Source organism: Schistocerca americana, chromosome 7 (assembly GCF_021461395.2).
Source record: "Schistocerca americana isolate TAMUIC-IGC-003095 chromosome 7, iqSchAmer2.1, whole genome shotgun sequence".
NCBI classification, from domain to species: Eukaryota; Metazoa; Arthropoda; class Insecta; order Orthoptera; family Acrididae; genus Schistocerca; species Schistocerca americana.
Genome location: NC_060125.1, coordinates 144,523,607 through 144,550,604, shown reverse-complemented (window position 1 = coordinate 144,550,604; position 26,998 = coordinate 144,523,607). Strand labels below are relative to the sequence as shown.

Genomic DNA, 26,998 nt, shown 5'->3' with positions numbered 1-26,998 from the left:
TGGGAGATGAAGAAGCTTGCACAGGATAGAGTAGCATGGAGAGCTGCATCAAACCAGTCTCAGGACTGAAGACCACAACAACAACAACTATTAAAAGCACATGAATTTGTCACTTATCTGGCACCTCTAACCTCTGGTTTTAATCCCATCTCACCTTCATTTTAACACATAATTAAATTGTTCCACTTGTGTTTTTTTGATTTTTAAGTTATTACTTTATTTTCATTACAGTCTCAGCATTTTCTCTACACTAATTTATTATACTACTTTCAGTAAAAGTTGTGTTACTGCGTGCCATGTAACCACCTCTTGCCACCTAACCTCTACTATTTTTCTTTTTGTATTATCAGATCCATCTAGAACTGATGAATAAGATAGTTTCTATTCTGTTCAGCATTTATCTGATTTTTGTTCCTTTGTACATTTTATATAAAGTGTATTATTAATAAGGCATTTTTGAGGACACTGTAATACCTTTTACTGTAGAGTAAAATAAAATTCCAGTGAAATATAAATTTTATTTATGTTGAATTACGTACTTAATCCTTGACGCTACAGCCCATGTAGGGCCGTGGCCTCTCTGATGATCACAGCCCAATCCTGATGATTTTCTGCTCATTTCCTCCATCTTTTGACTCAGTATTTCTCAAATCATTTTCCACATCCTCCAGCCATCATTTCTGGGGTCTCCCTTTGCTCCTTTTGCCACCTGGATTTCCTGTGTAAACCTTTTTGACAACTCAATTGTCCGAAATTCACTCTACATGTCCCACCCATCTCAATCTGTTACACTAAATTTCAGTCACCAAGTCAGGATTTCTACGCAGTTCTTCCAGTTCCTTGTTTCTCCTTATCCTCCATTGCCCCGCCTCACATGGCTCCAAAAATCTTTCTTAACATTTTCCTCTCCCGTCTTCTGAGCCGTTCCTGAGCCATACATTACCACAGTTCTTATGACTGTTCGATAGACCGTCACCTTCAATTTTCTATTCAGGCTATGTGACTGAAGGGTCTTGATCAAGTCCCAGTAAGCTCTATTTCCTGCAGCAATTCTAAATTTTATTTTTTCTCGTTATCCTCCATAACCAGCACTCCCAGGTACTGGAACTTTTCACATGTCTCATAATTGTCTCTGTTCAGCTTAATATATATTTCTATATAATGGAAGGAAACATTCCACGTGGGAAAAATTATATATAAAAACAAAGATGAGGTGACTTACCGAACAAAAGCGCTGGCAGGTCGATAGACACACAAACAAAGACAAACATACACACAAAATTCAAGCTTTCGCAACAAACTGTTGCCTCATCAGGAAAGAGGGAAGGAGAGGGGAAGACGAAAGGAAGTGGGTTTTAAGGGAGAGGGTAAGGAGTCATTCCAATCCCGGGAGCGGAAAGACTTACCTTAGGGGGAAAAAAGGACAGGTATACACTCGCACACACGCACATATCCATTGCGTTGGTTGCGAAAGCTTGAATTTTGTGTGTATGTTTGTGTTTGTTTGTGTGTCTATCGACCTGCCAGCACTTTCGTTTGGTAAGTCACATCATCTTTGTTTTTAGATATATTTTTCCCACGTGGAATGTTTCCCTCTATTATATCCATATCATTTCTCTTTATTTATGTTTACTCAAGTAAAACTGTAGCTTGGATTACTGAATTACTGAATTATTTTAAATAGTTTGCAGAAATGACAGTGGCTGGCTGTTCAATTGACATTGAAAAATATTATAAATATAAAAATAACTGGAAAGGTTATGACATTAATTTAGAGGAAAAATCCATGTGAAATTGAATATCATAATACGTTATTTAGAAATGAAGTTCTCTTTAATAAGTTGAATCTTATGGCTTACTAATTTTGTTTCCTACAAGCAAATTGTGGAGCAATGACGGAATGCCATAATTACTTCTGGATGAAATTTTTATTGATACTACTTAGTTAAGAGAGGACTGTAAACTTCCATGTAACCTATATTTGACTGCAAAATATTATTCATAGTCTGTTAATTCTGATGTACTAAAAAATTAAAGTAGTAGTCATTTTGTGACACAGATGATGACAAAAGATATGCTGCTGAAATAAGTAGTTTTTCAAGTGTGTGGTTTCCAGATTGAGACACGTAGTTCAAATCTTTGCCAAGTTCACAGCCAAGCTTGTTATCACCAACTGGCCTTATGATTCCTAACAAATCATTGATTCTTTTGTAATTTTTATCTGAAATGCTTGTTTTATGACTGCTGAGCAAACAACATACCTACAAGAAAAAGTAGAAAATTGTTAGGTTTTGGATACATCAGTGCCTTCACTATTTTTCTGTCCCCTTATACATAAAATGCACACATTCCATTCTGGAATTCCCCATTACTGCATGTTTTTTAAATGTTTAATACGAGGGTTGGAACTTCAGTAGTGGCAACTATTTATTTACAGCTCATACAAAATAAATACATGTTTCAAAGTTTTACTGACCTTCAGAGTAGTCACCAGCATTGCGTATAACCCATTGCCAGCAATGTGGAAGTCGTAGGATACTCTTAGCAGTGCCAGTTGTGTTGACAGTTTGAGCGGCGCGGTCTATTGCCCGACGAATTTGTAGCAGTTCTGAAGTGAATGCCATGAAGTGTTTTCTTCGGTTTAGAAATCGATTTGAACTTATGAGGGCTTAAGTCAGGGGAGTGCAGTAGGTGGTATAGCACTTAGCAGTCCCATCAATCAAACAAATCAGTAACAGCTTGCACTGTATATGTTTGAGCATTGTTCTGCAAAATGATGGTCAGGTCCTGCAGAAAGTGTCATCGCTTTTGTCTCTGTGTTGTCCATTTTTGGAACACAACCTACGATCAGCTTAGAGACAGAAGTGATGACACTTTCTGCAGGACCTGGCCATCATTTTGCAGGACAATGCTCAAGCACATACAGTGCAAGCTGTTAATGATTTGTTTGACTGATGGGGCTGATAAATGCTATACCACTTACTGCATTCCCCTGACTTAAGTCCTCGTGAGTTCAACTCGACTTCTAAACTGAAGGAAACACTTCACGGCATTCGCTTCAGAACTGCTACAAATTCGTCGGGCAGTAGACTGCGCCACTCAAACTGTCAACACAACTGGCACTGCTAAGAGTATCCTACGACTTCCACATTGCTGGCAATGACTTGTACACAATGCTGGTGACTACTGTGAAGGTCAGTAAAACTTTGAAACTCGTGTCTATTTTGTACGAGCTGTAAATAAATAGTTGCCACTATTAAAGTTCCAACCCTCGTACACATACTACATAAATTATTTAGGGCCATGTGATAAGATCTATAGTAACATGATTTTGAAAAGTTATTGCATTGTGGGCATACCACCAAATTTTTACATTTACGACTACATAAAATCTCTGCAACCACTTTGAATTGCATGACAGCGTAATCGACACAGTGCCAGGTGTTAGGTTTTCTTAGTGTTCCATTTGTGTAAGGAGTATGCAAAGACTGACTGCTGTGCATGCTGTAATTAGTTTAATCTTGTCTTTGTGGTTTGTATGGGAGGGATACGAAGAAGGATCAAGAATTTCTCTAAAGTCTTCATTTAATGGTGGGTCCCAAATCTTCCTAAGTACGCTTTTGCGGTACAGTTGGCATATATCTTCAAGGACCTACTAATATAGACTTTTCAAAATTTCTGTAACACTCTCCTGCGAGTCAAACAAACTTGTGACCTATTCGAGCCACCACTATTTGTATACATTAAATGTTCTCTGTTAGATACATTTCATATGGAACTCAACATATTAGCAATATTCGTAGATGGAATGTAAAGGCGTTTTGTAAGTAATGTCCTTTGTAGACTGGCTAAATTTTTCCAGTACCCTGCCAATGAACCGAAGTCTGCCACGTACCTTACCTATGTGATAGTTCCATTGTGTATCCCTATAAATCGTTACACTCGGGCATTCGTATAAGTTGACTGATTCCTGTTGTGACTCGATGTTGTGCTCATAGCATATACCCTTTCTGACTAATTTAGCAGTAAAGGGATCAACTCAATGAATAATAAAAGTGCCAAGTCATCGACAAACAAAAAGAATGAAAGCTTTGATAGCTTTTAGATGAGTCCCCGGGTGAGCTAGAGTACACACACATAGGTGCAGTGTGGTAGCCTAGGCTGGGGTTAGAGGTTGAGTCAGGTAGTAAAGACAGAGGGAGAGAAGAGGCAGGAAGAAATGGGAAGGATTAGGGAAGGGTAGCTGATGGCTCGGAGGGAGGTAGCAGGTGTGAGGACAGCGGTGTGAGAGGGAGGGGTTGTTGCAAGGATAACGTCAGTCTACGTAGTTCAGGAAAGCTGGGTGCTGGGGGGAGGTATCCAGATGGCACAGGTTGTGAAACAACCACTGAACTCGAGCATGTCATGCTCAGCATCATGTTCTGCCACTGGGTAATCAACACTGCTGTCAGTCATTCATTCTGGAGAACAGTTCATTGGTGGTCATGCCCTTATAAAATACTGTGCAGAAATTGCAGCAGAGCTTATGCATTACATAGCTGCTTTTACGGGTGGCAATGCCCCTGGTAGGGTAGGATAAAACTGGCAGGACCAGAATAGAATGTGCAGGATGGGTGAATTGCATAGGTCTTGTAACCGGGCCTCCAACAGCGGTACAGTCCCTGTGGCAAGGAGTTAGAAGTGGGCATAGCATAGAGACAGACCAGGATGTTGCAGAGATTGGATGGGCAACAGACTACCATTTTAGGAGTGTCAGGGAGGATCACGATGAGGATGTCTGTCATTTCTGGTCACAATGCACTGACAAGGTTTCCCTTGACCAGTATGCTGAAAGTCTCACCGAGGCCCCGACAGATGGCACTGTCATGAAGTCTAATCTGCAAACAGGTTTCCCACATCATATCCTCCCACCATCCCCAAGAACCAGCTTCAAAGGAGCACAACCTTTATCAGCCACTACCATCCCAGACTGGAGCAAGTGAACCGTGTCCTTCGCCAGGTCTCTGATGAGGGACGTCCAATCCACAGTCTTTCCCATCCGTCCTAAAGCCATATTCTGCCACCCCTATGTGACCCTGTGGACCATACCTATTTGACTCCCACACCCAACCTCTTGCCACGGGGCTTGTATCCTTGTGGAAGACACAGATGCGAGATCTACCCGATTTACCCACCTGGCACATTCCATTCTAGTCCTGTCGTAATCTTGTCCTATCCCACCAGAGACAGGGCCACCTGTGGAAGCAGCTATATCATGCACCAGCTCTTCTGCAATTTCTGAACAGTATATCTTCAGCCAGTGGATTTGTCCTCCATTTCTGGCATGGGCTGGACTGAAGCTCATGACTGGAAGTCATATGTACTTATCACTGGTCACTACCAATGTAGTTTTCCCCCTGCAACAATCATCCACTGCAGTATGGGAATCAAAGATCCGGTTGCCTTCAGGCTTTCTTCTTTCTTATTAAAACTATTACCATGTTTGTGAAATTCTGTGGTTTCCCTGAATAAGCGACCATGATTGCTCTTCTCCATAGTGACAGATTCTGTGTCTGTGAATTTTATTACGTGGTTGGTCTCACACTGAGAATGTTCTGCCACAACCAATTTGTCCATGTGTGCCAACATGGAATGCTGCAGATGTTGATGGGTCATACAGTCATTCTAGCCTAGACTTTTCCACATGTACGCAGGTGTGGTATATTCCTGACATTGCGAGTGGGTCCCTTTTGTGCTCTGCCTATCTGACATTCTTTGACCTTCTCAGTCTATTTGTAGACAGTCTTCAGGTGTTTGTGCATTCAGTTTGTACACTGGAAATGTATGGCAGAAAGAATGTACTTGACATTTCTTCTTCCAGCATGTAACTTCATACATTGTTATGTTTGTGGCACTTCTTATGCAACTAGTGGGGTATCCATTGTTTGGGTGACGATTTGAAAGTTTGTGCAGGAGTGTGTTGGTTTTGGTACATGTTGTGGTCCATGTTCTCACCATTCCTTTTAACAAGCACATTTAGAGAAGGTGGCTGTTGATCCTTTTTTTACATCTGCAGTGAGTTTAATGTTGGCATGGAGATTGTTAAGGTGTCTGAGGATGTCACAGAGCTATTCCTCACCGTGGCTGCACACAAAGGTGTCGTTGACATGCTTGTACCACACCTTCGGTTTACAAGGTTCCATGTCCAGCACCTGTCTTTCAAAATGTTTATGTAAGTGCCACTCAGTGGCTCTCTGGATCATATCAGTTCCATTTTCCCAAGTGACATGACAAAGCTGTTTTGAGCATGTCTTACCACTAGTTCCTTTATGTGGATCAGGCTGGATCAGCTGGAAGGAGTTGGATGTGAAGTCCAGTTAGCCAAGCAGTTTCCAGTTTCTTCACGGAGAGTTTAGAAAGACAGTCACTTCCTGCCATACATTCGCAGGATGACAGACTGACTCAGCCATATATTGAGCTAACGTGGCACAAAGATCATTTACATACTGATCTTTAAGATCAATCAGTGTCTCATATCAGCGGGGTATAAAAAGTCCCTCTAGCAGTGTCAGGACTATATCCGCGTATTGTGTATGTGAGGAAAAGTCTCTGTCAGAATGATTGGACGATCCATCAGTACCAACGTAAGTGAATACAAGCAGCATTACCGGCTGGGACACATGGACAAGTTTTCTGTGGCAGAATACACGCTGTGCGAGACTGACCGTATAATAAAATGCGCAGACATGAAAGTTCTCACTGTGGAGAAGAGTTCCCGTGCCCACTTATTCAAAAAGACCAGTAAATTTCAAAAATATAGTAATAGTTTTAATAACAAAGAAGAAAGCCACAATGTATATGTACACTAGATTCCAACACTGCAGCAAACAACCATTACAGGTAACAAGGGGAGAACTGTAGCAGTAATGACCGGGGATAAGCCCTAAGACATTGATGTGTTGGGATACATATAATAACAGACCATGGGCTCGATTCCAGTCCTCCAGTTGCAATGGAGGATGAACCTTTGACAAGGCCAACCACTCATACTGGTAAAGCATCATAAAAACTATAAAACAAATATCAGTTGTAGGTTCAGAGAGAAAAGGTTACAGGCAATACAACATTCATGAGTGTCTGGATGCGAACTTTGATTCCACTGACAGCTTTTGTATATGACCAGAATTTCTTTGAGTTTTGTAAGAAATCTTTCGATAACATTTTGCTGTGGTAGTCACTGAAGACTTTACTCATTGCCCCCTTGACAGCCATACACATTTAATTCAGCATTTCTTAAACTGTTCTGCTAATGGTATATGTAACGAGTGCTTGGTCTGCTGTTCTTCTAAACATGAGCTGTAGTTCTTCCACATCTACTACCCAGAGCCAATGTTTTCATTGAAATATGACAGTACTGTCCCGTATCCAGTTCGCCAAACATATGGATCTTCCTACATGTTTTAGTTGCGTATTGTACTTTGTTAATCATTCTTTCTATAACTGCCTCATAGTCATTAAAGCCAGTTTCCATATGTACACCTTCAGACAGGTGACGTCTATTTGTCCCATTAGGTATAATGTATCGTATTGGCACAAATAAATTGGTAGTGTAGTTGGACTTCAGTGAAAATACATTAATGAGTAGAAAATTATGGTGTTCCACAAAATTGCTCAAAGATACAAAAGTTAACGAATCCTTAAAAATATTCATCTGTGGTAATTTTTAGACACTGTGGACTTTTTGCAGATTGCGGCATGCCAAGCGGTTTTATGCTCCGCCATCTCCTCTCACATGCATCGAATGGTGGAGAATATGTTTGGATGAAGCCCAGATGGTGGAATCTCACTCGAGTAAGACTGCAGAAACAGCACGCCATCTTTTGGCCGTTCATCGATGGGCAATAACGGGAACCCCTATACAGAAGTCAGTGCAAGGCAAGTATTTGGCTGTTTGTGAAATTCAGTCTGAAGTTATTGTACTTTCTACAAGACAATTACCCAGTTTCCTTTTCAGTTAGAGTATTGCTCTCATTCTTAGCTTTCTGTATCTTTTTATAGCCTGTCTGTGCTTTATTTTTGAAAGAAAAATTTTCATACTCCATGCCATTATAAAGTTAGATCAAAGTCCATCACATCACATAAACTGCCACAGAATGTAGATTGCTAGTTAGGAAAGATGTTGTTTGAGTCTAGCAGCATAAATTCAGCATAGTGTGCTGAAAGTTTTGTGTGAAAGTCAGAAAAATAGGCATGGGTACCCTTAAATATTGCATCAGACCTAAGCAAAGGAAAGTTTGTCCTCTTCTCAGTGCCTTCAGAGACAGACAACATTTTGGACACTCCTTGTCAATTAAAAGGTCATTAACTTATAGTAAAGTTATACAAAAGCATAAAATACCCAGTTGGAATACCAATTGCAATATCTTTTTTTAATTAAGTAAATTGAAGGTTGGAGGGGAGGGGAAGGGGGGGGGGGGGCGGGGGAGAAACTGGTGATATGCGGAATCAGCAGCGACATGTGAAAATTTGTGCCAGATCACAATTCAAACCCAGGGTCTCCTGCTTACTAGGGATTTGCATTACCACTGTGCCACCCAGACACAGTTGTAATGCAATTATACAGACTATCTCGTCACACTCACCAGCTGACTCACATTCCAACCTAGAGTCACCTATCCATAGTCCCCATCCATGTCCTCCATGCTAACTAATTTTAGATGCCCACAGGAGGTTGAATATAAATGTGCATCTCCATTGAAGGTTGTGGATCCATTGCTCATTGAGGTGAATCAGTTATGTGAATGTATGGTGTCTGTTCTTTCGGACATGTCCAAAAGAACATACTGCATGCATTCATATAAACTTTCTTTATTACTTTTTGTTCACACACAATTAGTTTTGAGCTACAGTCTTATTTCAAATGTCTTACCTAACAATGAGACATAGAGGAATGTGCTTATAACAGTCTATCACTGCATGTGGGGTGGCGTTTTCACATAAACAAAAGTTCAAACGTGGCTAGATGTTTAAATGATTGACATCTATGGGCACCATTCTACAAAATAGATTTTTGAACATACAATGTTAAGTGTTTCCCCTTCTATGCCCTATGCACATGCATAATCTACAGCTATACTATGAAAACCACCAAGAAGTATATGGTAGAGGATACATCTCATTTATCATGACTTATTAAAGGTTCTTCCTATTTCATTCACATACAAATACAGAAAACTGATTGCTTTGATGCCTCTGCGCATGCTGTGAAGAGTCTAGCCTCGTCTTCGCACTTTGTGCAGGAGTAATATGTAGAGGTTTGAAGTGTGTCCCTAGATTCATCACTTACAGCTGGTTCTTGAAGCTTTGTTGGCAGGTTTTGGTAGAATAATTTGCATCTAATTTGTGCTTGTTAATGGGTTCTGTGACTGTGGAGTGAATTACTTGGTGAAATAACAGCAACCATCCACTCTCTGTATCCCCACAGGGGGATCGCCTGTCTTTGGTGGGTTTGTGCTTGGCTACCACAGGACTCCAGCCTTTGCAACATCTTTTCTCCTATGTGCTGCATGACTATCCTCTTGCTATTCTTTTTCCTCACCCTTGGAGAACATGCCTGGGATGTTTTTGGAAATGTGTTCTACATTTTCAGTAGCCGATATCAGAACAGTCTCTCCACGGTTTTTCATTCCTTTTTTCTTTCTTCATTCCCCTTCTACTGTCCTTCCTCCACTTCAGCATTTGAGGTTCCTCATTTTCTTCTTCACCGAGCGAGGTGGTGCAGTGTTTAGCACACTGGACTCATGCTCGGGAGAATGGAGGTTCATAACTGCATCTAGCCATCTTGATTTAGGTTTTCCATGAATTCCCTAAAGTGCTTCAGACAAATGCCAGGATGGTTCCTTTGACAGAGCGTGGCCGGCTTCCATCCCCATCCTCCCCTAATCCGACAGGATCGATGATTTCACCATTTGGTCCCCTCCCCCAAATCAACCAACCAACCTCCTCTTCTTCCTCCTCCCTGTGCAGCCGGCCCACACATCTGATGCATAAGAGGTGACTGGGTAAGATGTAATTACCAGCCCCAGGTCGACAGGTAGAATTTGCACGTACTGCTTGATGCAGGCCAGGCCCGGGGAGGGGTGATTGCCTGAGCTGCTACCTTCACGGATGGCCAAACGGTCCCTCTGTCAGATGTTTGGGAGGTGTGAACAATTACCTAAGGCAGATGCACCCTCCTCTTAGGGGAGCCCCCCCCCCCTCCCCTTGAAAGGAACATGCCATCAGAGATACTGGCAATCATGGGAGATTTTCTCGCAATGAGCCAATCATCTTCACAGTCAGTAGCTACAAAAGATAAATCGAAGTAGGCTAACAATTCAAAGACTCTCCCAGTAACACCACAGTTCCTCGTGGTTTCACCTACTGAAGACGGTCGGTTTTCACTACAGTAAATTCATGTATCATTCGGAAAGGTGTAGATGCAGTTGCTAGCCCTGTGAAGTCCTGCTCATGTTTATGGAATGGCACTTTGCTTTTGGAGACTACTTCTGATTCTCAAGCACAACAATTGCTTGCAGCTTCGCTCCTCCTTGGCTATCATGTTCTGTTGAGGCCCATAAACCACTAAATTCTTCCTGTGGTGTTATTTACACTAGGCTGCTTGATGGTCTGACCGAGGCAGAAATCCAAACATACCTCCATGGTCAGGATGTCGTTGCAATCCATTGGGTGATGAGTAAGGTAGATACATCCCTAGTACCCACACGCAATCTTTTTCTCACTTTTGATAGAGGGGTGCTTCCGTCAAAGATCAAAGTAGACTATGAAGTTATCACAGTCGCGCCCCACATTCCGAACCCGATGCACTGCTACAAATGTCATCATTATAACCACACTCATATGTCCTGTTGACACCCAGCCAAATGTATAACCTGTAGTGGGGGTGCTCATGAGGGTGATTGTCTGCCTCCTTCTCTCCATTTTATCAATTGCAATGGCAACCATGCCCAGGAGATCCAGGTGGAGGAAAAAGTGTCTTACCTGGTCACTCGCTGGTTGTTGGCTAATCGGAAACCCTGCTTTCTGCCATCCGGCACTTACAATAGTGTTCTTGCTACATCTCGCTCCATGAAGGACATGTCCACGCAGACATGAGACTTCAAATTCAGCACCGCTGTTGTAAAATCACCCAGTGTCATAGTAGCATCTCTGTCTCCTTCTCCAGGTATGCAGCAGGCCACCAGACTTTTGCCTCATGGAGCGAAGTCACCTGCTACACAACAGGCAGGTCCTTTCCAGCCAGAAGGAGACTTTTTATGTCCCTCCAGCCAACGAACATCTGAGTCTTCCTCTGCCAACATGAAAGGCTCCAGGTAATCAAACAAAGGCAAGCAGTCTTCTCCTTCACTGACACGGTGAACCTCTTTGACGATGTCGTCACATGATATTCTCACCCGGCCAACCTCCGTATCACCAGTGCACATCACTAACCATTTTTCTGCCCTGGACTCGGGAGATCGACAGAGGAAGAATACCGATGCCTCTTCAATTTTTTGGTCCTGTCCTCCTCAGTTGCGCGTAATACTACGGTATGTTGATGATTTTCACTTATGGACCGTCTGACAGCAACTGAATAAAACACAATTTTAGTGCCATACGCGTTTCGCCTTTATTTTCTGCAAGGCATCATCAGTGGCAGGTTGCGTAGACAGTTTCTTACATATTACGCTCCTGTTGCATTTTTGGTCTTGTTCGTCTTCCTATGAGCGCCAATTTGCTGTTTTTTCTGCATTCCACAGCACTATGCACTGAACGCTTTTTTTAATTCAATATTGAATTAAAAAAAGCGTTCAGTGCATAGTGCTGTGGAATGCAGAAAAAACAGCAAATTGGCGCTCATAGGAAGACGAACAAGACCAAAAATGCAACAGGAGCGTAATATGTAAGAAACTGTCTACGCAACCTGCCACTGATGATGCCTTGCAGAAAATAAAGGCGAAACGCGTATGGCACTAAAATTGTGTTTTATTCAGTTGCTGTCAGGCGGTCCATAAGTGAAAATCATCAACATACCGATGCCTCTGTTGATCTCATGGAGCAGGATTCATCAGCCTCTGCGCCCAGTAGCAATGAGTCTTTGAAGGCTGGCACTCGGCAACTGCCGGGGTGTCACTGCTTCATTTTTTCTCTCCTCCCCTATCCAAGTCAAGACTCACCTCCAAAGGAACATTAGTGGTCTTAGATCCCACAAAAAGAACTTATGGTTGCTCTTGGAATCGTAGTGTCTGCTTGTTCTCTGCCTCCAGGAAACAAAATTTTATCTTCATGACCACTTTGAGCTCTCTCGTGGAGGAGTCATGCTGCTCATCTGGGATGACATCCACAGTCAGACCATCTCCCCGATTATCTGGGTTCAAGCTGTTGCAGTCCACATTTTCCTTCCTTGCTTCACCCACTGTTTACATCTCTCCATCATTAGGGCAGACTTCCACCAGCTTATTGGGCAACTCCCTCATCGCTTTTTGCTGCTCGGTGACTTTAATGTACGCAATCCCCTTTGGGGTTCTCTCAGAAGCTGTTCGAGAGGAGGCGCCCTCTTGGCTGACCTTCTCAATCACTTTTACCTCATCTGCCTTAACACGGGAGCACTCATATTCCTTTCAGACTCCACGCACACCTATTCCCAGTTGGGTATCTCCTTCTGCACTGCCCAACTTGCCTGTCATCTTGAGTGGTCCATTCTTCCTAGCATGTACTCGAGCGACCCTTTCTTGTGTGCTATCAGTTTTCTGACTCTTACCCCACCTATGTGCACACCCAAATGGCAGCTTTCTAAGGCCAATCGGAGGCTTTACTCCTCCCTGGCAACCTTCGATGAACAACATTTCCCCAGTTGTGATGACGAAGTAGAATATCTTACAAACACTATTCTTTCCATCTCAGAACATTCCATTCCTCCCACTTTATCTTAGATGTGCTGTTTCTTGGTCCGTAGGTGGACTAAGGCGTGCCGTGATGCAATTCGCATGCCAAGACATGCTCCCCACATTTTTAACTGTCACCCTACAAAGGCGACTGCATTTGTTATAAACCCTTGTGTGCTCTGTGTCATCACGTTCTTAGGGCTAGCAAGATGGCCTGACCACAGCAGATGATGTCATAGTGGACCCTGTTGCTATCTCCAACACCTTGGGCTGCTTTTTTGCAGAGATTTCGAGCTCCACTCACTGTCACCCTCCCTTCCTCTATTGTAAACAAGTGGAGGAGGCTCAGGCAATACCATTCTTTTCTCAGAATCGTGAGTGCTACAATGCCGCCTGTGCTATGAGAGAACTAGGTCATGCTCTAATGCTGCCTTTACGATGAGGGAACTAGATCGTGCTCTCACTTCATCCCAATGATGTCCTTATTCAGACACAGAACCTTACTCCTGCGGGCAAGAACTTTCTCCTTCATACTATAATAACATATGGGCAGAGGGCACGTTTCCCATACACTGGTGTGAAACCACTGTCATACTCATGCCAATACCTAAGCTCAGTAAAGCCAAACACCTTCCATCTAGTTATCACCCCATTTCTCTCATCAGTTGTGTTTGCAAGGTGATGGAATGTATGATTCATGCCCAGCTGGTATGGTAGCACGAGTCCTGCAATTTACTAACCACTGCACAGAGTGGATTTCGAGCGCGACTTTTTGCAGTTGACCATCTCGCCACTATGCCAACCTATGTCATGAATGGTTTTCTGCGGAAATACCAGACTTTGGCCGTATTTTTCGATTCGGAGAAAGCATATGACACCTGCTGGAGGACTCCGCATTCTCTACACTTTGGGCTTCTGTGGCCGCATGCTCAGTTTCCTTCAGGAATTTTCAAAAGACCGGGTTTTCACGGTACATGTGCATTCTGCCTTGTTGGACACCTTCATCCAGATAAACAGTGTAGCTCAGGGTTCCATTCTGAGTGTTGTCCTCCTTGCTGTCACCATTAACCCTATTATGATCTGTCTTCTGCTGGGCATCACCACCTCCCTTTTCATTGACGATTTTGCCATCTACTACAGTTCTCCACAGACTTGTGTCCTTGAGTGGCGTCTTCAGTGTTGTCTCGATCGTCTTTACTCATAGAGCATTGACCATGGCTTTTGATTTTCCACAGACAAAACTGTTTGTTTGAATTTCTGGTGGCACAGTTGCTTTCTTCCACCATATTTACATCTTGGGCCTCTTGCTCTTCCATTCATTGAAACTGAGTAATTTTGGTGGTCATACTCAATAGGAAATGTTCTCGGTCCTGCCACATGTCTTACCTGGCAGCCCATTGTACGCAGTCCCTCAGTGTTCTACATGTCTTCAGCAGTACTTCCTGGCAAGCGGATCAGACCTCCCTCCTTTGTTTGTCACGGTCCCTTGTCCATTTGAAACTAGACTATGTATGTTACATTTATGCATCGGCATGTCCGTCCCTCTTATGCCGTCTCAATGTTATCCACCATCATGAAATCCGTTTGGCCACTGGTGCCTTTTACACTAGCCTGGTTGATAACCTGTAAGCAAAAGCTGCCGAACTACTGATGTCATACCGTCGTGATTTTCTCCTCAGCAGAAAACGCTTGCCATTTGTCTGCCATGCCTGGCTACCCATCCAATGCCGCCTCCTTCAACGACTCCTTTGATTGCCAGTATGGAGCACATCCCTCTTCTCTGTTGCCTCCAGGAGTTCACTTTGGGCTATTGCTCCGGCACCTTAACTTCACGCTACCTGCCACTTTCCCTATGGGTATGAACCCTTCACCACCTTGGCTTCGTGCTGCAGCCTTGTTCACCTTGGCCTTCGTTTCCTTCCCAAGGACACTACTCCAGCCTCGCTGTATCGTCATAAGTTTCTTGACCTTCTCACAGAACTTCGCAATAAAACTTTTGTGAACACTGATGGCTCTTGGACTGGCTGTGGAATCAGGTGTGCCTTCGTCATTGGCATCGACATTGCTCGGTATCGGCTTCCCCAACACTGCTCAGTGTTTACAGCGGAGCTCTTTGCCCTGTGTTAGGCCACCCAGTACATCCGGCGACACAGACTTTTCAAATGGGTCACCTGCTCCGATTCTCTCAGTGCCCTTCAGAGCCTCTGTGTGCTGTACACCGTTCATCTCTTAGTGCAACAGGTCCAGGAAAGCAGTCACTTGCTCACTGTTGATGGCGCCACTGTGATGGTTGTACGAGTTCCTAGCCATGTTGGTCTGACGGGGAATGAGGCTGCTGATGCTGCTCCAACTGCGGTCTTTGTACCTCTGCCCGCTAGTTCTTCCATTCCATCTGATGATCTTTGTGTTGTCGTCTTCCTGATGGAATGACCTTTTTTTAACCTCTTACATTCTCATTTATGTTTGCCGTCTGAGTTATCAACTGTTTTAGTGAATGATGTGCAGGCTATCGACCGTGTTTTATCTTCTATCCATCATACCAGTATGGCAAAGGACATTTTATGTTTAGCTCAGGACCTCTGTTTCTCTATGGAGTTATCCAAGTCCCTGTTTTTAGCTGCCTTTCCTTCCATCAATTGGGTTTAACGGATAGTTGTTTTTAATTCCTTTTTTGTCTTCGCGCTCTACGGTTCTGACATGGGCGCGTATAACCCTAGTTGCTTTTGCACCCTAAAACAAAAGAAAACAACAAAACAGAACTCCTTGTATAGCTTTATTTTATGCCAAGATGGATTCCTGGTTTTCACACATCTTCAACGGGAATAATACATTTATCAGTGTAAGTTTTTATCGACAGCAGCCATCCTGTGGAAAATAAAAATTCGTTTAGGTACCACATTCTTGAATTGTCTATGTATATTTAGTTAATAGTTGGGTGGTTACTTTTTTCTGTAATTTGTGACACCTTCTACTGCCTTTATACACATAGCCCTAATACTTTCAAGCTCACTGATGCTGTGCAGCAGTTGCCAAGTGGCTGACTAATGTTTTTGTTTATATCTGATGTTACTTCTAAATTCAAGTTACAGTTTTCTTATACATGCCAAAACCAGTTGCGAAGTCAGTTATGTTTATAGAGTTAATATTACTGTCCTTAAAATAAATAAACACGTCTATATGATTTAAAATCGCTCAATGTAAAAATGTGTGTTTTTGACCAACAAAACTCTTATAAGATGTGAAATGACTACATTGGCAATTAATATAAGTGGTTATAGTGGTTATGTACTTAGTGGAATAGTGACTGGATAAAGTTGACTGAAGGACAAATTATATTGGCTGTTATTAAAGTGATATGATTTGCTCAACCCCTACCCATACGTGCATGCTCTTCCTCAACATGTGCATGCTGCTAGTTATGTCATTCACACCTGTCACTGCCTGTAATTCTGTCTTGGGTAAGTTACAGAGCCATGGCGATGAGCTGCAAAGCACGGAGATGTAAATGCACCTTTAATTTCACACACTGAAATTACCCAAATGTCTTGAAATATTCATATTACTAACTTTTTCAGTTGTCGATATCCATAATTTCACATACAGTGCATGTATATTTTTGACTTCAGTCAACACCGAGTGTCTGACATACATCTTACTCATCAGCACTCAGACCACAAACTGTAAGTTTTGGGTGACATCAGGCTACTCATAGATGGGTGTAAGAACAAACTGTTATTTTGTAAATGCGATTATGCTTCCAAAATTGGTTTACTTGGATACTGCTGTTTTGGATGAACTACAGGAACTAATGTGATTTTTCTTACAAAGAAAAAATGTTGCCGACCAGGAATTTGGGAAAATATGTGAACCATATTTTACTTATGCATATGAATTTCCTCATTTAAATGTGAAAGAATATTGCAAATTATAGTAAATCATATGAAATTATTAATGAGTTAATTAATTAATACTGTGTATCACTTTGTACAGAAAAATTAAGGTAACAAAAGTATGTAGTCAGAGTTTGGAATCTAACAATAGTTGTGAGAAAATCAGCGCTGTATAATGACAATGGCTCTGAACTTCAAGTTTAATTATTTCAGAAGTTAATTAGTTCTCACCATAAAGAGGAGATGTTGAGTGACAGGCACAACGAAAAGACTGTTATACAGTGGAGCTTTCAGCCAAAAGACCTTCTTCTAAAGTATAAAACATGCACATGTTCACACAAGCACAACTTGTACCCACATGACCACCATTTCTTACTGCAACATATGGCAACTGCACCTGATGCAAGAAGCAATAGTTGGGTCGTGGGGAGGAGGAGGAGGAGGAGGAGGAGGAAGTACAAGAAGGTAGGGATAGGGGAAGGTGTAGTGCTGGTTGTGGCAGTGTGTAGGGACGAGGTGGGGACAGGATAGAGCTACTAGATGCAGTCGCGAGGTTTGAGGTGGGGAAGGGGAGCAAAAAAGGAGATGAGTATAGGAAGGGAATAAATTCTAGTGGGTGCATTTATGGAATATAAAGCTGTGTAGTGTTGGAGTGGGAGTAGAGAACAGGATAGGTCGGTGAAGAACAGGGACTAGTGAAAATTGAGACCAGGGTTGCTACTGGAATGTAGGATATACTGCAGAGAGAGAGAGCTCTCACCTGTGCAATTCAGAAAACTGGTGTCAGTAGGAAGAATCTAGATAGTGCAAGCTGTTAAGCAGTCATTGAAGAGAAGCATATTGTGTTGGGCAACATGTTCAGCATCTGGGTGGTCCAGCTGTGTGTTGGACAACGTCAGTGGCCATTCATGCGGACAGAGAGCCTGTTGGTTGTCATGCCCATGTAGAAAGCAGCACAGCGATTGCAAATTAGTTTGTAGATCACATTACTGCTTTCGCAGATAGCCATGCCTTCAGTGGGATAGGTGACGCCTATGACTGGGTTGGAGTAATTGGGGTGGTGGGAGGATGTGTGAGACAGCTCTTACATCTAAGTCTGTTGCAGGGATATGAGCCATGGGACAAGTGGCTGGCAACAGGGTGGAGTAGAGGTGGACAGGGATATTGCGTAGGTTTGGTGGGTGGTTAAATATGATTGTGGGAATGATAGTGGGTAGGATTCCTCATTTCGGGACATGATAAGATGTAGTCGAAACCTTGGCTGAGAATGTGATTCAGTTACTCCACTCATAGGTGGAACTGAGTAGTGAGGTGCGTGTCCTTTGTACCAGATGGCAGAAAATGGGAGGTGGTAGGTAACTGGAGAGCAAGGCATGAGAGATGCGTATCTGTACAATGTTGGGAGGGAAATTTCGGTCTGTGAAGGCCTCACTGAGACTTGTTAAAGATCTTCTTTCCTTCATCCAGTCACAAAAGTGGAAACACTTTTTCGTCACCAAACCTACCAATCAGACTCAAGCCAAAGCCAATGTTGAAACCTGCCTAACTCAGCTCACTCCTCCATCCAGTCATGATCCACCCACACTCTCCCCAGCTCATCCCCCGTTAACATTCCAGAATTTCTTAACCTCAAACCTTGCCCCACCATCATTCCCCAAATCCATCAATATGCAAATGAACCTTACATCTGCAGAAGGAACTGCAATTCACCACCTAAAAACTGATCCAGACTTTACAACCTTACCTGCCGACAAAGGCTCCACCACTGTATTTTTGAGTTTTGGGGATTATCTGATGATGAGACTCGATCAGCTGCCAGATTTGTGCAGCTACAACCCCACAGTGACCCCATTGCAGAATTCCAACAGGATTTCCAATCTCTCCTCAAATTTTGTAGGCCCATCTCAGAACCTCTTCAGAGTCTCTCTCTGTCTTCTTATCCCTGTCACACCCTGCAGTCCTACCTTCTACGTGCTTGCAGAAGTCCTTAAACCCAACCACCCAGAATACCTCATTGTGGCCAATTACTGTGCATCCACTGAGAATTTCTCTGCTTTCATGGACCACTACATTCATTCTAAAACTAAACTCCACCTGAACTGACCCTGAAGGCCCAATGGCACTGACTGGCGTCACTGGATGCAGATATGGAGGGGTACATATTCATTCTATAACCCATAATCTACCCTGTTCCTGTTTTTTTTTACCACAGGGCACCCTGCTTGTCACTATTGATGCCACCTCCCACTACATGTACCCAATGTCCATAGTCGTGCCACCATTGAACAGTACCTTTCCCAATCCCTGACTGACCAGACCTACAACTTCCTTCCTGGTTACCATGGCCAATTATACCCTCACCAACTCCACCTCTGAAGGCATCACCTATAATTAAATCCATGATACAGCAATGGGCTCCTTCATTGCACTATCCTATACCCATCTTGCCCTGGGCCATCTAGAGGAATCCTTTCTAATCACCCAGATTCATTGCTATTATCTTCTTAATCTGGACTGAAGGTGAGGATGCCCTATCCATATTCGTCCAGAATCTCAACACCTTCTCCTCCATTCACTTCACATGGTCCTCCTCAACACAATAATCCACTTTCATCAATGTTGCTGCCTCCTCAAAGATGGCTACGTAGGCAGCTCCCTCCATATTAAACATACCAACCACCAACAATACCTCCATTTTGACAGCTGCCACATAAATCATATGAAGAAGTCCCTCCCATACAGCCTAACCACTCATGGCTGCAGCATCTGTAGTGACAAGTATTCCTCCATGTATGCTGAGGTTCTTACGGAGGCCTTCACAGACCATAATTACCCTCCCAATCTTCTACAGAAACAATTTTCCCATGCCTTATCTCTCCACTCACCTGCCCATCAGCATTTTGATTACATCTCAGCATGCCCTGAAATGAAGAATATCCTACCCACTATCCTTCCCACCCCTCCCACAGTGATATTCCGCCACACCAGACCTATGCAATATCCTTGTCCATCTTTACTCGAGCTCTGCTCACAGTCCTTTGACTCATGGCTCACATCCCAGTAATAGACCTCCCACCACATTCTATTCCTGTCACAGACATCTCGTTTCCCATCAAAGGTATGGCTACCTGTGAAAGCAGTCATTTGATCTACAAACTAACAAGCTGCAACAACTGTGCTGCTTTTTATGTGGATGTGACAACCAACAAACTGTCTTGCTGCATGAATGACCACCAACAAACTGTGGTCAACAGGCAACTGGACCACCCAATTGCTGAACATGCTGCCCGACACAGCATGCTTCATTTCAGTGACAGCTGCACAGCCTGCACCCTCTGGATCCTCTTACCAATACTAGCTTTCCTGAATTTCACAGGTGGAAACTCTCCCTGCAGTATATCCTACATTCCCATAATCCCCTTGGCCTCCCACCTTCATTAGTCTGTGTCCTACACCCACCTATCCCCTTACCTGCTCCCACTCTGGTACTACACAGCCTTCTATTCCACCTATGCACTCACTTTTTTCCCCAGGTCTACTGATTGCACCTAGCAGCCATACCCTTTACCCATGATGTGTCTGCACATTCCCACTAACAGCACTATACCCGACACTGCTCTCCCTCCCCTCTCTCCACTCCAGCCTCATTATCCCAATCACCAACAGATTGCTTGTCCCATCAGGTGCAGTCTACTCTCCCCAAATCCTTGCTCCTCTCAGCCAATATAATACGAGGGTCGTTTGAAAAGGTCTCAGAATCACCACTAGTGCTAGTGCAACGAGTTGTTCATGTGATATTCATTGGACTGTTGCCTGTAAACACATGCCATGTCTATGCTCTTGGAAGAGAGCTGTGGCCGTGACGTGGCTCTGTTGTTGTTCCCACGTAGTGATTTGCGAAGATGGAAAAAAATAGAGATTTGAGCAGTGGTTAAGTAAATAGTCTTCACGGGTTTGCCGCCAGATCACGTTGTGCAAATTCCACAATATTTCCTCAGAGTAACTGTCCGACATCTTCAGGTGGTTCAACTTTGCTCATGGCTGGGTGTGACTGACGGTATCCACATACCGACACCCCATTTTTAGAACACATGCGCGAAGAATGCACAGCTGCGGAAATTGCACATGCGCAGTGATTTATCATATTCTAAGTCCCTCTGCCAAAAATTGCAGAGCGGCTCTCGCACGCGTGCACTGTACACTGCGTTTGTCAACAGTGCAGCCACACGTTACTCACCAACGACCATACTAGACCAGTGTTATGATGGGCCTGTTGTTGAAGAACCTTGATTTTCACATCATGATTTAATAGCAGCCAATGCAGGGTTCCAGACTGTGCTCAGTTGAAATCCTATATCCTTGTTGATGAGATTATCAGCTGTACGGATATGTATTGCTTCCTTATTGACGCAGTCACAGATAGATGATGCCGGGGATAAAACTTCCATCTTTTCATAAATCATACAATGTCCTGTATTCAGGCAGTATTCCGCAATTGCCGACTTTTCCAGTTGACTAAGGCATGTATGGTGCTGATGTTCATCGCAGCATTCTTGTACTATGCGTCATGTCTGGCCTATAAACGCTGCCCCACACTGACAATGAATCTTATACACACTACATTTCCTCAGTCCAAGGTCATCTTCATCAAGTACAAGAACACTTTGATGAACATCAGCGTCATACACGCCTTCGTCAAATGGAAAAGTCGGCAATTGAGCCCCTGTTCGGAGTGCATGGTACCAGGGCGGACATTTGGAACATGAAATGTGTTGAACTCTCTGGCAACTCTACTGCGACCGCGTCTCTTCCTTAACGTAGTTCTGTCTCAGTTCCTGTTTCTGCCTTTCCAGCCTTACCCCCGTTGGATACACCCTGGGAGGAGGGCCAGATGTGCCGGCTTGGGGCGAAACCCTGTCCACAGTTCTTGGTCTGTACCAGGATCGACAGGGGAGCTTTTGCTGCCACCGAACCCCTTTTCTTTGTGGAACATACTGAGGACAAGTTCGGCGAAGTTGAGTCATTAAGCAAGATGAGATCTGGCTCTCTCCTTATAAAGACAACTTATGCCAGTCAGCCAGCATCCCACTGTGCCCGCGACCATTTAGGAGAAAACCCCATGGCTATCGTTCCTCACAAGTCACTCAGTATGACATAGGATGTCATTTTCCATAGGAACCTTCTCCTCGAATTTGATAATGAGCTTACAGCTAATCTGGAATGATGTGGCATTCATTTCACCGGACATGTCCAGAAAGGTCCTAAGGACCATCGTGTAGACACTGGCACTTTCATCATGGCATTTAAGAAGGATAACCTGCCCGAGAAGGTTAAGGTAACGGTGTACAGATGTGAAGTGAAACCGTACATTCCACTTCTGATGCGTTGCTTCCATTGCCTCAAGTTTGGCCACATGTCCTCATGATACTATGTCACTCCCATCTGTGGTGACTGTGGCCGCCCTCTTCATGTGGGGACCCCTTGAACCCCACTGCCTAATTGTGTAAACTGCTCTGCGCCCCAGTCTCCCCACTCACAGGAGTGACTAGTGCACATGAAGGAAAAAAGAATTCAGGAAGTAAAGAACCTTGACTGTGTCAGCTACTGTGAGGCCCGGAAGAATTTTGATGGACTTCAACCTGCAAATCTCTCCTCTACCTTTGCCTCAGTTACGCCTTCCCCTCATCGCTCCTCCCTCTTAACCCCAGCCTGCCCCCCATCCCTTTCCTCACCCTCGGCGGCTCCTGTCCCTTTCCCTCCAGGAACTGCTCCTCCTCCTCCTCCTCCTCCTCCTCCTCAATGGAAAACATCCTCTTCTCTGGCTCCTGCTTGGGATGGGAGTCCATATCAAAACACCCCTCCCCTGCATTCACTGGATAGGAAGCTTGCATCCTTGGGCCAGAGGAGAGACCTGTGCTCCAAGGGCCCCAAAGCCACTCGCTCTTTGTCCAATCCTGACATCACTGCCACCTATTCCCTTACTGATAATGCCTCCTCCCTCCCTCCGAGGGAGAAGAAGCAGCAGCACAAGTCAAAGGATGAGGCTTCCCTGTCTTCACAGAGGGCTTCGCCCCCTCCACCTCATACCGAATCAGACAGTTTTTATGGAGGTCACCCCATCCTCACTGGTGACGACCACCGACCAAGTAACGTGGCTTCTTTATGTCTCACCTGGACTCTCATCACACGTCAATCCAGTGGAATTGCAATGGATATTATCACCACCTTCCTGAAATAAAACACCTTGTTTCCTCTCACTCTTTGTTCTGTCTTGTTCTTCAAGAAACTCGCTTTCGTGATGACCACTCTCTAATGTTCCGTGTAATTGGGCTTTCTGTTGGAACTGTGCCAGCCCCAGAATAGCGTCATGGAGGGTTCTGCACTTTAGTTCGCACCGATGTCATTAGTTACTGGATCCCCCTTCACATCAGTCTGGAAGCAATGACAAAGTCTTAGCTAAAATAACTCCATAGCAATCAATGCTTAATCCATGTGGAGCTAATAAAAATGAAGCTGAAAGAATCATGAAATCATTGCAAAAAATAATGGGTATGTCAAATGTCAAAAAAGCAAACCTTGTTACTGGTGACTGTCGCTGCCCGTACATATGTACATTCAGTACAAGTATGTGCTATTAGATGACATACATTATATTGGTGTTTTGACCCATTTTGTCTGTATTATTCATGTATATTACTGTATTTATACTCTATTAGTTGTGAGCACTTCTCATTTTGTGATCTATTAAAGTAACGTGCATTCCATGTTATTCTCTTTTCTTATTAAATTTTTTTTGTATATGTGCAGTTAATTATATATTCCATGTTTGTACTTTTTGTCTCATGACATATCTGATGACTGCAGTTACCTGAAACACGTAATCTAAATCAGAAATAATAAAGTTTGACAACGACTCAAAGAAACTTTTTGTGTGTTAAGAAAAATGCTGCCGTTGTGTGTGCCTGTGTGTGTGTGTGTGTGTGTGTGTGTGTGTGTGTGTGTGTGTGGACAACTCTGGCAATCACCGTTTGCAATGTCTACCTCCCTCCAAGTAGTAGGCCACTTCCTTATGTTGAACTGTCTGCCCTAATACAGCAACTCCCACCCCCTTGTCTCCTCCATGGGGACTTCAATGCACACCAACCCCTGTGGAGGAGGCCACTTCGTGCGGTAGGGGTCTTCTACTTGACCAACTTACTACAGAATTTGATTTGTCTCTTCAATGGTGGTACCCCGAGCCCCTTCAGTGCCGATCATGGCACCTTTACTGTTATCGATCTCTCAATCTCCTCCCCTGCTCTCGTGGCTTGGCTACATTGGTCTCCCCATAATGGTCTTTGTGACAGTGACCACTTTCAGGTGATTCTGTCATTCCCCTGCCACCGCCAGGGAGACAGGCCCTCATATTGGGCACTCCGCAGGGTCAATTGGCCTTTATGTATGTCTGCTGTGCACTTCATCACCTCTTTCTCGAATTGCATTTATGCAGTCGCGCTGGACGTCTATGCCATATTCTTCATGCTGTTAACACTGCTGTCCCCCTATCCACAGGTCCCCCTTATCGTCGACCAGTACCGTGGTGGACCAAGGATGTAGCAGTCGTTGTCCAGGAATGGTGACGGGTGCTGCAGTGATTTAAACGTCACAGACCAACTTCCTCGCTTTTAACTGTCTCCATGCCAAGGCTCATTACCTTATTATGCGGAGTAAAAAGGAATGCTGGGAACACTATGTTTCCTCCCTGGGAATGTATCGCTCTTCATCACAGGTTTGATCCGAGCTCTGTAGCCTTGTGGGCCGCCAGTGGCAGTCAACTGTCCAGGGGCATATCCTCCAAGGTGCTCTGTCTACTGATCCATTGGTCCTTGCAGAACAACTCACGACACACTTTGCAACACTATCAGCATCCTCTTCTTATCCTGCCACCTTTCTGCTGCAGAATCATAGAGTTGCACAGACCTCCCTTCTGTTTCAACCCTCAACAAGCTGAACCCTGTAATGTACTTTTTAGTGAATCGGAATGATTCTTTTCATGCCACAGGCCCAGATTCCATCCACAACCAGATGATTCAACACTTGGACATTACACAGAGGCAATGTCTACTTAGGGTCTTCAACCACATTTGGCTCACGAGTGCCTTCTCCTCACATTGGTGAGACAGTATAGTAAAGTGAAACTTCCTGGCAGATTAAAACTGTGTGCCCGACCGAGACTCGAACTCGGGACCTTTGCCTTTTGCGGGCAAGTGCTCTACCATCTGAGCTACCGAAGCACGACTCACGCCCGGTACTCACAGCTTTACTTCTGCCAGTACCTCGTCTCCTACCTTCCAAACTTTACAGAAGCTCTCCTGCGATCCTTGCAGAACTAGCACTCCTGAAAGAAAGGATATTGCGGAGACATGGCTTAGCCACAGCCTGGGGGATGTTTCCAGAATGAGATTTTCACTCTGCAGCGGAGTGTGCGCTGATATGAAACTTCCTGGCAGATTAAAACTGTGTGCCCGACCGAGACTCGAACTCGGGACCTTTGCCTTTTGCGGACAAGTGCTCTACCATCTGAGCTACCGAAGCACGACTCACGCCCGGTACTCATAGCTTTACTTCTGCCAGTACCTCGTCTCCTACCTTCCAAACTTTACAGAAGCTCTCCTGCGAACCTTGCAGGAGAGCTTCTGCAAAGTTTGGAAGGTAGGAGACGAGGTACTGGCAGAAGTAAAGCTGTGAGTACCGGGCGTGAGTCGTGCTTCGGTAGCTCAGATGGTAGAGCACTTGCCCACGAAAGGCAAAGGTCCCGAGTTCGAGTCTCGGTCGGGCACACAGTTTTAATCTGCCAGGAAGTTTCATGTCAGCGCACACTCCACTGCAGAGTGAAAATCTCATTCTGGAGTATAGTAAAGTATCCTTGTCCTTAAGCCTGGGAAGAACCCAATGTGTCTCGACAGCTGCTACCCAATTAGCATGACAAATGTGTGTTGTAAACTGCTTGAGAGGATGGTTAGCTTCTGATTATGTTGGGTACTCAAATCTTGGATCCTTTTGTCCCTGTATCAGTGTGGCTTCTGGGAAGAACGATCTCCAACTGATCATTTACTCAGATTGTAACTGCAGTCTGACAGGATTTTACTAACTGTTGGGAGCTTGTCACAGTCTTCTTTGACCTACATTTTGTTACTCAGGACTCCCTCCACAGTGTTTTAATATGTACAGACTCAATGAGGAGCCTGCTACTCTTGTCATCCTTTGGTCTCTGCTATCCATGACCATCTCTCCTATCTTGGCCGTGCGGCCTGCTCAGTTGTCTTTCTCTGGCTCCCAAGTCATGTGAGTATCCCAGGGAATGAACTGGCTGATCATTTGGCTAGATAAGCTGATACTCACCCTCAATTCCTTTTCATGACTGCAGCTGTTGATATGCAGATCCATGTCAAATCTCTCTTTGCCCAAAAGTGAAATGACATCTGGCATGCTATTGCTCTCAGTAATAAACTCCGCACAGTCAAGGAGATGACTGTGCTTTGATGCTCTTCCTTCTGCTCCCCTTGGATGGAGTCCACTGCTTTACGCCATCTGTGCATTGGTCATACCAGGCTCATCCATTGTTTCTCCTGTGTAACGAACCACCCTCACAGTATCGTTGTAGAGCCAGACTGACGGTATCCCGCATGTTGGTGGAATGTCCCCTTCTTTTGGCCCTTAGTACTAAGTATAGTCTTCCCTAATTTTAATATTAGAAGACAATTCACAGATGGTTGAACTGGTCCTCAGTTTCCTCCGTGAAAGTGGTTATTACCAGATATGAGGTTATACTTACTCCTGGAGCAGAGCAGGGTGGTTGTGGGTGGAGCCTCTCTTTACATTCTCTTGGTCTGGGACCCCATGACTACTCCCCTGTGGAAGGACCACTCTTTTTTTTCCCTATTTTTACATTTGATCTAACCTTTTCTGCCTTTTACTGTATGTGTTTTAAATTCTTTGTTTTATAGTTTGAGTCCCCTGACTAGGTATATCCACTTTTAGCAGGCCCACTTTCTTCTGTGAGTAACTTTGGAATCGCGGGTCTGATGATCTCACCATTTGGTCCCATAAGTGGTCTCAATCAATCGATCAATCTCCAAATTTTTCAGGGAAAAATACTAAAACTTGACTGTAAATCAGGGAAATATCAGGGAATTTCACTTAGGGAAACTTGTGGCAACCCTGTCC

The 26,998-nt window shown here is 44.0% G+C and overlaps 1 protein-coding gene across 1 annotated transcript in view; it reads left to right on the top strand.

The window, feature by feature from the left end:
• Positions 1-26,998, top strand: part of LOC124622162 (E3 ubiquitin-protein ligase SHPRH) — a 256,731-nt gene that overhangs the window by 112,881 nt on the left and 116,852 nt on the right. The window contains exon 8 of the mRNA XM_047147806.1: positions 7,727-7,914. Within this exon, the coding sequence (XP_047003762.1) occupies positions 7,727-7,914 (188 nt within the window). The remainder of the gene's footprint in view (positions 1-7,726; positions 7,915-26,998) is intronic.